The following is a 14,262-nucleotide window of genomic DNA, read 5'->3' as shown; positions in this document are numbered from 1 at the left end:
GCCTGTAGTCCCAGCTACTCGGGAGGCTGAGGCAGGAGAATGGCGTAAACCCAGGAGCCGGAGCTTGCAGTGAGCTGAGATCCGGCCACTGCACTCCAGCCTGGGCAACAGAGCGAGACTCCGTCTCAAAAAAAAAAAAAAAAAATCCACCAATTATTTCATAGCTACCACAAATTTGTAAAACACTGGAATAAAGAATGATTAATAAAGCAATGTTCACAGTAAATATGTAAGGAAAAAGCTTATGGAAAATAGTTTGTCTTACCTGATGCGTGCATTACAGTATCTTTTTGCATAGTCGGTCCATCTTCCAAATTTTTGTGGAAAGAGAGCTTCAATCTGCATGAAAAGCTATAACAATACAAGTGTTCATAATATGTTGTAATATTTTCAAGTAAATTATTATTACAATGATAAAACCATTTAACAAAATAGTAGGAAGTATAAAAGAAAATCCAACTCTTTCTTTCTCAAGTCCTCTCCCTTTTATTCATCGGGGTAATCGTCATGTGTTGTATAAATACACATTTTTCTATGTTGATATAAGCATACATTTATTCACATAAAGAGGATCATATCATATATATTGTTACACAACTAGAATTTTGTCCCATAAAACATGTCTCAGACACTTTTAAAGTACACGTGTCTATTTTTATTTAGTTTTAAAGCCTTATATAAACAATATAATAATAATGCACTATTTAAAAACTGAATGGCATTCTCAGCAAACTATCGCAAGAACAGAAAACCAAACACCGCATTTTCCCACTCACAGGTGGGAATTGAACAATGAGTTCATTTGGACACAGGAAGGGGAACATCACACACCGGGGCCTGTTGTGGTGTGGGGGGAGGGGGGAGGGGGGGGAGGGGGGAGGGATAGCATTAGGAGATATACCTAATGTAAATGACGAGTTAATGGGTGCAGCACACCAACATGGCACATGTATACATATGTAACAAACCTGCATCTTGTGCACATGTACCCTAGCACAAAAAGTATAAAAAAACAAAAACAAAAACAAAAACAAAACTGAATAGCAACCCATTATGATGTAGATGTACTGTAAAATATTTAAACAGACTCCTGATATTGGACATATAGGCTATTTCCAGCATTTTATTTATTTGTTTTTGAGACAGAGTCTCGCTCTGTCGCTCAGGCTGGAGTGCAGCGGCGCAATCTCGGCTCACTGCAAGCTCCGCCTCCAGGGTTCACGCCATTCTCTCACCTCAGTCTCCCGAGTAGCTGGGACTACAGGTGACCACTCCCACGCCCAGCTAATTTTGTTTTTGCATTTTTAGTAGAGTCGGGGTTTCACCTTATTGGCCAGGATGATCTCGGTCTCCTGACCTCGTGATCCACCCGCCTCGGCCTCCCAAAGTGCTGGGATTACAGGTATAAGCCACCACGCCAGGCCTATTTCTAGCTTTTATGAAGTTACTAATACTAACAACTTCATATAACTTTGTGTGTGTGTGTGTGTATATATATATATATGAATATATAGGTGTAGTATATCTATTAATCATCTATCCATTCATCCATCCATTCATTCATCCATCCATTTGCATTTCTATTAGAGGTGATGTAGGATTATATTTAGAAATGGAATAGCTGATTCTAAGGTATATACTGTTTTAAAGTTTGATAATGTTACCATGTTGCCCAGTAAGATTATCCCAATTTACACTCCCATCAATAGTATCATGAAACATTTTCATTTTTACAACTCTGATTGGCTGCACAGAGTACTGTCTCATTATTTTAATATATTTTTTAAAACCAACAGCTTTATTGTGACATGTAATTCATATACTATTCAAACTTTTAAAGAACATAATTCAGTGGCTTTCACAGTACTTTTCACAGTACACAGTTGTGCACCAATCATGACTAATTCTATAATATTTTTATCATCCCCCAAAAAACCTCCATACCCGTTAGTAGCCACTGCCTATTTCTCCTCTCTTCTAATTCTGCCACCTACTAATCCACTTTCGGTCTCTATGACTTGGCCTATTCTGGGCATTTCATATAAATAGAATCATACAATATGCAGCCTTTTGTATCTGGCTTATTTCACCCAGCATAGTGCTTTCAAAGTTAATTCATGCTATAGCATATATAGTATTTCATTCCTCTTTAGGTCCAAATAATTCCATTGTATGGCTATATCACATTTGTTTATACATTCATCAATTGATGAGTATTTTACTTGTTCCCACTTTTTGAATATCATGAATAATGCTACTATGTAACTATACACATGAGTATATAATTTCTGGTGAGAACTTGTTTTCAGTTCTCTTGGGTATACACCTAAGAATAAAATTATTGGGTGATACAGTAACGTTTTAAGTAACTCCTAAATTTTTCTAAAGTGACTTCAGTGCTTTATGTCCGTTTAATATGACAACATATTCAGAAATAACCAATGGGCCAAAGAAGAAATCACAAAGGAAATTAGAAAACACTTTGAGATAAGGGAAATTGAGAACACAACATACCAAAACATGAGTTGCAGCAAAAATAGTGCTAAGAGGGAAATTAATAGTTGCATATGCCTATGTTAAACAAGAAGAACTCAAATCAATAACCTGATTTTTCACCTTAACACACTGGAAAAGTAAGGGCAAACAACACACAGCAAATGGAAGGAAGGTCACAATAAAGATTAGAGTGGAAATAGACTGGGCGCGGTGGCTCAAACCTGTAATCCCAGCCCTTTGGGAGGCTAAGATGGGTAGATCACTTGAGGCCAGGAGTTTGAAAGCAGACTGGCCAACATGGTAAAATCCAGTCTCTACTAAAAATACAAAAATGTGCCAGGCGTGGTGGCACGCACCTGTAATCCTAGCTACTCGGGAGGCTGAGGTGGAAGAACTGCTTGAACCTGGGAGGTGGAGGTTGCTGTGAGCTGAGATCATGCCACTGCACTCCAGCCTGGGCAACAGAGTGAGATTCTGTCTTAAAAAAAAAAGAAAGAAAGAAAGAAAGAAAGAAAGAAAGAAAAACAAAATGAGAGAACTCACACTTCCTAATTTCAAAACTCCTAACTTAGAATTTCAAATTTTATATTATTTTTCTTAAAAAAAGTCCCAAACACAAATTGTACAATCATTAGGACTCACAAAATTGGTATTTACCCTTGGTTTGAATAGTGGCTACCATAGGTGAAGAGTGAAAAGTAATGACATGTGATAAGAGTAGGATGTAAGAGCCACTGTTGTATTGTCAATGTTCTATTTCTTATGCTCGATAATAAGTAGATGAGTATTTATTTTGTTATCATCATTTAAAATGTATGTTTTTTTTTTTTTTTGAGACAGAGTCTCACTCTGTCGCTCAGGCTGGAGTGCAATGGTCAGATCTCAGCTCACCACAACCTTGGCCTCCTAGGTTCAAGTGATTCTCTTGCCTCAGCCTCCTGGGTAGCTGGAACTACAGGCCAGGCCACCATGCCCAGCTAATTTTGTATTTTTAGTAAAGATGGGGTTTCACCAATGCTGGCCAGGCTGGTCTTGAACTTCTGGCCTCAAGTGATCCACTCGCCTCAGCTTCCCAAAGGGCTGGGATTACAGGCATGAGTTACTGAGTCCAGCCTACTCACTGGACTCAGTAGGACTGAGTATCTTGAAGGATATGTTTCATGATTTTTTTTTAAAGGATATAATCACCCCTATTATTCAATGACATAATTTGGGGACATATGTCAATTACTTGGAGCTACAGCACTGTCAGTGGGTATCCAAGAGAAAAAACTGTAAAAGGTAAAATTAAACATTTTATCATCACTATCTATGTACTTTTATATGTATCTCACAAGATTTCCAGGATAGAATTGAAAGTAGAGCTTAGGTAATACTGTTAGACAGGCAATGATAATAGCTGTCACCCAGGCTTGGCTCAAAAATTAACATAATATTGGCTACCATATGTTGAGTGACTATGTGACAAGGCACAGGGTGAGGTACTTTCAAAGCAGTATTACCTTTAATTCTCCCAGCAACCCTACAAGACAACCCATGTTTTTCCATGATTCAGTGTTCATTAGTAAACAGAATTTCCTTAAGGAACACTAAAACTTACAGACATTTCTTCCATCATGTCTTCTTCCTAACTCTTTAACCACTCCATGTACTACCCATCTCTTAGAGTAGCAAAAGCTAAATGGGATATCAAATGCATGCCTTATTCTTTCATTCTAGGCAGATACCTTATCTGGTCTGCACATAAGCTTTAGTTTCTCTTTACTTTCCCAAATGTGAATCTTAAAGTGAAAGAACAGAAAGAAGTTCTGCAATGCAATGTAAAAGAAATAAGGTAGATTCAATCCCAATCCTAAGCAGCTTATAATGTAAAATAGATAGGATAAATGAAGATTAAGACCATAGAAGAACCTCAGGAACACATTGTGAAGAATATTATACAGTTGTACTATGTATGGAAGCCTTATCATAAAGATAAAAGCTGTTTTTTATACACACCTACAAGCCTGGCTAAAGTTTAAATGTAAACAGATTAAAATAGCCATGATAAAACATACGTACTATCTAGAAATTCCCAATGTACTCCTCTAGCATTTGAGGCATCTAATTTGAAATCAAAAATTGCAAAACAGGTGGTTAATTCAATATCCCTCCTACCTCCCTTCTCTTCTTTTAAGTTCAGAGTATAAGGATTGTAATACCTCTTCAGGCCTTCCTAAAGCTGGTGTTCCTGTAAGAAGAATGGCTCGTCTGGCTTTCTGTACTACTGGCAATAAAATCCTGCTGCGAGTTGCATTTCTGGATTTCATGTAGTGTGATTCATCCACTATAACTACTTTGAAGTTCTGGTTATTCAGTGCATCTATCAAAGTCTCTGCATCTGCGGTTAAGAGACCATAACCCAGAACTGTCACTTTACTGGTCGATATTCTCCTAGAAAAGAAAATCCATGTACTTAAAAAATATCTCAGTAATGACGTTATCATAAACAATACAACTCTATTGTGAAAAAACACACAGGAGAAGAAAGCAGAATAGAGGAAAAATAAAAGGAGATGGTACTATTACTGAAACTCTTAAGATTTCACAATCCTCAAATCTAATAAAACAGGATCCAAAATTTACAGTCTTGCATAACCAAAACCAAAGTTTTAGTCAAATGATCTTTGAAAGATTTTGACATCCAACAAGTCACATTACGTTCTGACAATATTTGCTTCTGTGTACCTAGGATCACGCATAAAATGGATAATTAAATACTAGTTGACTCTTAATGAAACCTTCACACAAATAAGATAGCAGTTTTTCAATCCAGATGCTACTGGTATTTTGAGCAGGACTAAGTGAAGCTCTGCGGTGCACTGAACAGCCCCTCCTGCTCAAAATACCAGTAGCAGAACAGACGTACAGGGCTGTTGAGTGCATTGCAGAGCTTCACTTCCTGGTCCTATCCATTAAGGGACAGTGGACAAGTCACTGTGACAACAAAAAAGTTCCTGGACCTAAGGTGATGAAGTGTGAAGTGTGGTTAGAAGAGGCGGGTACCACCTCACATCAAGAGCCATTGAGCTAAAATGATCCCTGATCTTCAAATTTCTATAATTCACACATCTGTAATATTCTTTATCTTGCTGTCAATAAATTATTCATTTACATATTTATGTCTGTTACCATATCATGAGATTGGTAAGGGCAGGGAATGTGTCTTACTCGTCTTTTAGTAGTATTCATACACAGTGCTATGATCCCAAATAAAGTTTGTAGAATGAAATAGACAAATAAATTCATTAATACTAAGACATATCACTTTTGCATTTTCTATATCACCAGAAAAAAATACAGGACAGAGCCAGTCTTCTGCAATTCTCTGTCCTCTAACAGAAAAGGTAGAGGTCCTAAGCAGCCAGAACCACTAGGGCAACTGCATTTTAAGCCCTGGATTAATCTACTTAATACAGAGACCTATAATTTTCTTGTTTTTTTTGAGACAGAGTCTCGCTCTGTCGCCCAGGCTGGAGTGCAGTGGTGCTATCTCGGCTCACCGCAAGCTCTCTCTCGGCTCATCGCAAGCTCCGCCTCCCGGGTTCACGCCATTCTCCTGCCTCAGCCTCCCGAGCAGCTGGGATTACAGGCGTCCGCCACCATACCTGGCTAATTTTTTGTATTTTTAGTAGAGACGGGGTTTCATTGTGTTAGCCGGGATGGTCTAGATTTCTGACCTCGTGATCCACCCACCTTGGCCTCCCAAAATGCTGGGATTACAGGCGTAAGCCACTGCGCCTGGCCGAGACCTATAATTTTCTCACTGTATTCAAACACCAGGAAGAGCCTGAAGAAGAAAAGTACTGGATTAATTACTATTACTATCTAACTTAGGTATATTGAGCGCAACATATAGGAGACAATGGCTTCAAAGGCCACTGCAGCAGTCTGTAGCTTCTGTCCTACCATGTCTTGACTAGTAAACAGTCCAAGCATAACTGATATAAGCCAGAAGGAAAGTATAGGTATTTGTGGTGGACATATTGGTATACACCTAAACCTGTTTCTTTAAGTACCTGGAAGACCCTGGGTAGTTTTCTGTCCTTAACTAACATCCTCCAGGAAACTTCTACTCTGGAGTTGTAGATATATCTAACATATCCCAAATACAATTCAAATAAAAATATTATCCACCATTTAACTGCAAGAGTATATTTTCAAAATAATATAAAAACTAGCCCTAGTAGCTATAAAAGATGACAGAAGAGTCATTTTAAGAAAATTTAAATATGAACATTTAAATAAGGTATATCAGCCAGGTGCAGTGGCTCACGCCTGTAATCCCAGCACTTTGGGAGGCCAAGGTGGGCGGATCACATGAGGTCAGGAGTTTGAGACCAGCCTGACCAACATGGTAAAACCCCGTCTCTACTAAAAATTAAAAAAGTCAGCCAGGCGTGGTTGGTGGTGCCTGTAATCCCAGCTACTTAGGAGGCTGAGGTAGGAGAATCCCTTGAACCCAGGAGGCAGAGGTTGTAGTGAGTCAACATGGTGCCACTGTATTCCAGCCTGGGCGACAGAGTGAGATGTCGCCTCCAAAAAAAAAAAAAAAAGTAATTAATTACATTAAATAAATAAGGTATAACTAACATGATGGTTTTGGAGGTCTTCAAAAAATTCTACATTCTCTAAATTTGTAAGTCTTTTCAATTTCATGTGGTTTTATTGGAGAGATTTATTTATCATGATTAGAATAAGATAGCAATTTTTTCATTTTAATCATCCAAATAGAGTTAAGATTTTCTTGGGCCCATAAAGATACATTCCACTGAATTAGCACTGCAAAGTTGAAAGTGAAAAGGCCCTCCATACATTTTGTGCTTCCTCCTTCCACATTCATAAGACAACTTTATTTTTACATATACCTTTTATGTTAATAGTCTTAGAGAATAAAATACAGTACAATAATACCAAAATTAAAAAATCTAAGTATTAACAGATATTTATTTCAGTAGATGTACTGCTTTTTATTTAAGGTTCAGAAATAGATAACTTTGAACCTCCAGAGAAATAATTTGTATGAATCACCTACACATTCCATGTAACAGCTCATCAATATTCAAACTGGTTGTCTTATTCTAATGGCTAGAAAACAAAATGAGGAAAAAAATACTAACAACACTATAACAGATTTTAGAGTGAGAGCCTCCAATAAACACAAAGCAAATATTTTCAAGATATAAAATATTAAAATTATAAATAAGGAAAATCAAACTTACTAATGAGTCATACACAAAACTTGCATATTAATTAACAAATTGGAAAGCAAAATCTACTAAAGTTGCTGACAATAAAAGATCACAAAGCTTCAAGTCAATCAATGAAAAGTTGTGAGATTTATTTTTGAACCTTAAGATAGTTTCAAATATGTTTAAGGTACATATAAAGTGTATATATATATATATATCTTAAAAGTATACATATTTTACTTTTACTTTAAAAATGTACCATAAAGGAACTTAGAAATAAAATATACTGTTGGGTTTTAGATAAATAATTCATATTTTAAAATGTAAAATAAAATTATCCATACTACTTATTCCACTTCTAAATTATGATCTATAGGTGATATTGCATTCTAAAACATGAATACATACCAGGTACACACAAGGAAGACTTTTTTTCTTAAAGATTAAAAAGTGGTTCTTACCTAACATCAGTTTTATTCTGAATAACATTGATTTCTTCTGGACTTAGCTCTGGGATCCATTTTTCAATTTCTTCTGTCCAAGGGTACCTCAGAGACGAAGGGACCACTATTAACAGAGGCCATTCCTCTTTATAGAAGTAAGCAATTCCAATTGCCTGGATTGTCTTTCCTAGACCCATCTAAATTAAAAAAATAAATAAATGCTAATTAATAATAAAGCCTAAAATATTTTAAAAGAAAATATTTATCAAACGTTTTATTTAAGAGTATTATTAGCTGGATGTGATGGCTCATGGCTGTAATCCCAGCACTTTGGGAGGCTGACATAGGTGGATCGCTTGAGCCCAGGAGTTCAAGACCAGCCTGGCCAACATGGTGAAACCCTGTCTCTATTTTTAAAAAGTACAAAAAATTAGCTGGGCGTGGCAGCACGCACCTGTAGTTCCAGCTACTTGGAGGCTGAGGCAGAAGGATTGCTTGAACCCAGGAGGTTGAGGCTACAGTGAGCCTAAACTAAACCACTACACTCCAGCCTGGGTGACAGAGCAAGACTGTCTTAAAAAAAATGTATTATCAAAATAATTTTCCAATGTAAAATTAGTTGGATTATACAGTTAATAAAAAGTTTGATATTATAAGGACCTGTAAAATTCATTAAGCAAATCATATTATGTTCAAACTATTCATGATTGAACTTAAAGAGACAAAATTACTCCTAAGGTTAAATATTAGTTATGTTGATTTTATATAATTAGTTTTATAAAATGTATGTAACCATTTATAGTCTCTCCTCTTAGACAATAGTAAATGTCTTAACAGCACAAAATCACGTTATTTCAAAACTAGAGTAAATCCTGAATGAGGCACATTTTATAAAACAAGCAGACACAGAGAAGTTAAATTATTTAAATCACAGCTGGCTGATGCAAAACTAGTATGAGATCCCAGGTCTCAGGTGTCTTCCCACTTGATTTGTATCCACACTGTCACACTGCCTGACTTCTAAGCTGTTCCAATTTAAAAAGTAGTCACTTAGTGAATATTTATAGTGTTTTTGTTCAAAATAGCCAGAAACTGGATACAACTCAAATGTACTTCACCTGTGCATGAATAATCAAATGATGTCATATTCATACAATGGAGTACTATTCAGTAATAAAAAAAGAATGAACTCACGCTCTACACAACATGAATAGATCTAAAATGCATTTTGGTAAGGGAAAGAAGCCAGATTCAAAATCTACATACTAAATGATTCCATTTATATGTCTCATTCTGGAAAAGGTAAAAAAAAAGGGAGCCATAGCAGATCAGTGGTTGCCAGCGGCTGGAGGTAGGGGAGGAGAATAGCATGAGGGAACTTTTGGGGATGGAGTCAGTCTATACCTTGATGTTAGCGGCTGTTACATAACCATATGCATTTTTTAGAACTCACAGAATTGTACACTAAAAATGGGTAAATTTACTTAAAAGTGCGAATTATACCTCAATAATCCTTACCTTTTTAGTAGTTACTATGGCAAAAAATGGGAAAGAGAGACTAAATGACAAGCCTTGTTTACCAGACTATACAAACAGAAAAAAGAAAAACACAGGAACTGAAAACAAAGAGTTTAAAATGAATTTTAAGTGCTGAGCAAAACTAAAGAAATGAGAAAAGGGCAGATATTAGACTTTTAAGTTTCCACTGAGAAAACTTTATTTTGTTCATGTATTTTTCTTTCAACTGCTCCCGTTAACAACAAAAGAGCAACCTTAGAATAATTCATGCAAAGTTATATTTATACATTCATGGGATAATAACTAGTATGTTTCGTGTCTTCAAAGCCCTCCAATTTTCATACCTGAAGCCACTCAAACATCACTGGATTCTGGGACCAACTTGGTTCCAATACAGCAGAACTTTAACAATTACAGATCTTTTTTTCTTTTTTTGGATGGAGTTTTGCTCTTGTTGCCCAGGCTAGAGTGCAATAGCGCGATCTCAGCTCACAGCAACCTCCACCTCCTGGGTTCAAGCCATTCTCCTACCTCAGCCTCTGGAGTAGCTGAAGTGGCATGAGCCACCATGCTCAGCTAATTTTGTATTTTTAGTAGAGATGGGGTTTCTCCATGTTGGTCAGGCTGGTCTCGAACTCCTGACCTCAGGTGATCCGCCCACCTCAGCCTCCCAAAGTGCTGGGATTGCAGGTGTGAGCCACCACGCCCAGCCAACAATTACAGCTCTTTACCTGGCTAGAGTTCTTCAGTGTGTTACTTCCCCGCCTCAACAACTCTGCCAAAAACAGACTTCCAGGAATTGAGGCTTGGCCCTATTTTTTTTGTGTGGACAATACCACTAACTTTGTGCTATGATTAGGGGTCTCTGGTTTCATTTCCTGCCATGGTTTCATAACACATTTTCTTAATTTCAATTTATCTGCAAATAGGATCTGTTTTGCTTCCCCGATTATCTGGAAAGTAGAATTCTCTCTCTGCATCCCAGATCTATCACTAGAACCTCAGCTGCTTGCTGCTAAATTTACTTGGTGTCAGTCACCTGTCTATCTATACATTTTGCACTTCATGTATGACTAACAGTGTTCTGTGTTGGCTTGCCAGGCAACTCTCTCCCAAAGACCACCACTCCTCAAAATTTCCTAATCTTGTCTACTGAGATCGGGTGTGTAAGCCTTCAATAGGATAAGTAGAATTGGGACTTGAAACAATAGGTAGAATTAAAAAAAACAATGAAATTTCAGTTAGACAGAAGGAATAAGGTGAAGAGATACATCGTCCAACAGGGTAACTATAGTTAATAACAACATACTACATTCTTAAAAATTGCAAAGAGAGTAGATTTTAAGCCGTTCCCATCACAAAAAAGCATGTGAAGTAATGCATATGTTAATTAACTCAATGTAGCCATTCTACAATGTATACATATTTCAAAACAACATATTATACACCATAAATATACAATTTTTATTTGTCAAATATTTTTAAAGAAAAAAATAAGAAAAATAAGTTTTAGGTTGAGGACAGGCGAAGAAAAGGGAAACTAGCCTGAGTATGGGTAAGAATAATCCTGATATGTTGGGAAGCTAATTTGATTAGAAGTTTGAATATTTTTGTCTTCTAGTTCTCTAATTTTGTATTCTTGTATCTAATCTATTAAATCTACTAGAATTAACTCCAGATGTTATTTTTCAATTCTAAAATGTCCACTAGAATCTGTTTTTGTTATTGTTATTGTTCTAACATGTTAAAAATTCTTGATTTTTGTTTGTTTGTTTTGTTTGTTTGTTTTTTGAGATAGGGTCTTGCTGTGGCTGGAGGGCAGTGGCGTAATCGTGGCTCACTGCAGCCTCGATCTGGGCTCAAGCAATCCTGCTAGCTCAGCCTCCTGGGTAGCCGGGACTCCAGGCATGTGCCACCATAACCAGCTTTTTTCTTTTTTTTTTTTTGGTACTTTTTGGCCAGGCTGGTCTTGAACTCCTGAGCTCAAGCAATTCACCTGCTTTAGCCTTCCAAAGTGCTGGGATTACAGGCAAGAGCCACCATGCCTGTCACCAAGGGTGGAGTACAGTGGCATGATCTTGGCTCACTGCAACCACCTCTACCTCCTGGGTTCAAGCGATTCTCATTCTTAGTCGCCTGAGTACCTGGGGACTACAGGCGAGTGCCATCACACCTGGCTAGTTTTTGTTATTTTTAGTAGAGACAGGGTTTTTTTGTTTGTTTGTTTGTTTTGTTTTCTTGAGACGGAGTCTTGCTCTGTCGCCTAGGCTGAAGTGCAGTGGCACAATCTCGGCTCACTGCAACCTCTGCCTCCTGGGTTCAAGTGATTCTCCTGCCTCAGACTCCTCCTGAGTAGCTGGGATTATAGGTGCATGACACCACTCCCCGCTAACTTTCGTATTTTTAGTAGAGACGCGGTTTTGCCATGTTGGCCAGACTGGTCTCGAACTCCTGACCTCAGGTGATCCACCCGCCTCGGCCTCCCAAAGTGTTGGGATTACAGGCATGAGCCACTGCGCCTGGCCAGGACAGGGTTTTGCCGTGTTGATCCGGTTGGTCTCGAATTCTTGACTTCAAGTGATCTGCTTCCCTCGGCCTCCCAAAGTGCTAGGATTGCAGGTGTGTGCCACCATGCCCAACCAAAAAAATAAGTTATTTTAAAGTCTCTCTCTGATAACAACATCTGATCTCGTGTGGGCTCTATTTCCTTTTCTTTTTGGTATCAGTTTTCCAGGATCCCTCATATTTTCTGATTTAACACCAGATATCATGAGTAAAAAATTCACAGAAGCTCTGGGTAGTATTATCTTCTCCCAAGAGGTGTTAGGTTTTTGTTAGGGCAGGCAAATTGAGTAACAGCAAATACCTCATTCCTTTTAAGACTTGGTTTTACGCTTTTAAAGGGCAAGTTTATTCAGTGTTGCCCTTATTCCCAGCGCTTGGTATTTATTATAAAAGATGGCCCTTCGGGGGGTCAACAGAAGCCAAGGCAAGATACTTGTAAACAATCTCTCACCTCAACAAGGCTCAACCCCATCTGTGTCTACTTAGTATCACAATACCGCTAAAATCTTGGCTTAGTTTTTATCCTTCCCAACTCTGTATTACTTCTGGGTTTCTTGGGATCTCATTCTGTGCATATATAGTTTAGGAAATAGCCAAAGACTTAAGGCTAATGTGTATGCACATTTTCTTTATAATTATCTCAAGTTTCCTCCTCTCTGAGATTTTTATCTTCGTATCTAGGTGGCACACTGCCTAGTTTGGGAAGTAGACAGAATAGTCTCTGACAGAAACAAGTAGAAGCAGCCTGTTTTACTTATGTTGTTTAAGGCTTAAGGAAGATAAATAACTGAATATTCAGTGACGAATTTAGGTAGCTGAAAAGGAAAAAACAAATTTTGGGTGCAAAGAATGTATTATTTTTGTTAGGTTTTCAAAATTCTAAATATTTTCTTCATGTTCCCAGCTATCATATCATCCTCTTTCCTAATAAACTAAAAGAAAAAAAAAAAAAAAAAGACTGCCATTTAAGAACTATTAAACATAAAACATTAAGTAATAGGAATTAAGAAATAGGAAGTCATTTTAAAAAGAAAAAAATTTCTCAAGTCAAGCAGTCTTCAGTATAACTCATGGAAGGATTGGTCTTACAAAGATGATGTGTTGAATGTAAGAATAAGCAATGGAAGCAAACAGGATAAAAGGATAAAATAGTCTCACTCAATTTTTGATGTTTACATGCAAGCCCTCTTACCCTTCTTCTCCAATTGGGTACAAGCAGATACGAAAGTGTGGGTGATATTTTCTTTGGCACTGGTGGGAAATACAAACTATTCAAGCCCCGGCCCACATGGTAAGAACCCTCACCTTAACCCTACCCCATAAGCTCAATAACAGGCTATGCTTGTCTCTTCTCCTTGTTTTTTTTTCAAGTCATTTTTATATCTACTTGTGAGCCTGCCCGCCTCATCTCAGAAAGACTTGTTATGTCAGTAATAAACTCTTTCATACCCGCTTCATGTCTGGGTAGCATCATCAGCCTAGACATCCAAACGAAATTTTGAGTGGAAAGGTTCATTGCACTTCTTCAGGGTGACCATGATAAAGGGAAAGCCATCTTTCAATATACGTTAATCAACTGGCATTGTGATTTTTATAAAAGAATTTCCTTTGGCTTTGTTAGCTAGAGTAAAAAAATCTCAGGATTTGATCAACTTGCCATCACTGAAAATAATAAATTTCTTGGTTGGGTACGGTAGCTCACATCTGTAATCCCAACATTTTGGGAGGCTGAGGCAGGAGGACTGCTTGAGGCCAGGAGTTCAAGACCAGTTTGGGCAACAGAGTGAGACTCTGTCTCTATAAAAAAAATTAATAATTCCCAGGTGTGGCGGCATGTGCCTGCAGTCCAATTAATGGGAAAGCTAAGGTGAGAGGACTGCTTGAGTCCAGGAGGTTGAAGTTGCAGTGTGCCTACCATGTCACTGCACTCCAGCCTGGGCAACAGAATGAGACCCTGAAAAAACGAAAGGGAAAGGGAAGGGAAATTTCTTAATCTACCCATTTCCTAA

The 14,262-nt window shown here is 37.7% G+C and overlaps 1 protein-coding gene across 11 annotated transcripts in view; it reads right to left on the bottom strand.

Annotated features, from left to right (window-relative positions):
* Window positions 1-14,262, bottom strand: part of ZRANB3 (zinc finger RANBP2-type containing 3) — a 304,975-nt gene that overhangs the window by 139,177 nt on the left and 151,536 nt on the right. For 9 of the 11 annotated variants that reach the window (XM_050750964.1, XM_050750966.1, XM_050750961.1 and 6 more), the window contains 3 exons: window positions 8,189-8,367; window positions 4,698-4,929; window positions 266-351 (listed from right to left, as the gene is read on the bottom strand). In XM_050750964.1, coding sequence (XP_050606921.1) covers window positions 266-351; window positions 4,698-4,929; window positions 8,189-8,367 — 497 coding nt within the window. Of the gene's footprint in view, window positions 1-265; window positions 352-4,697; window positions 4,930-8,188; window positions 8,368-14,262 lie in introns of those variants that run through there. The other 2 variants (XM_050750971.1, XM_050750972.1) reach the window with 2 other exon arrangements.

The sequence above is a fragment of the Macaca thibetana genome, chromosome 12, assembly GCF_024542745.1.
Source record: "Macaca thibetana thibetana isolate TM-01 chromosome 12, ASM2454274v1, whole genome shotgun sequence".
Taxonomy (NCBI): domain Eukaryota; kingdom Metazoa; phylum Chordata; class Mammalia; order Primates; family Cercopithecidae; genus Macaca; species Macaca thibetana.
Note: the sequence above shows the minus strand (reverse complement) of the source record. Positions and strands in the feature narration are given on the sequence as shown.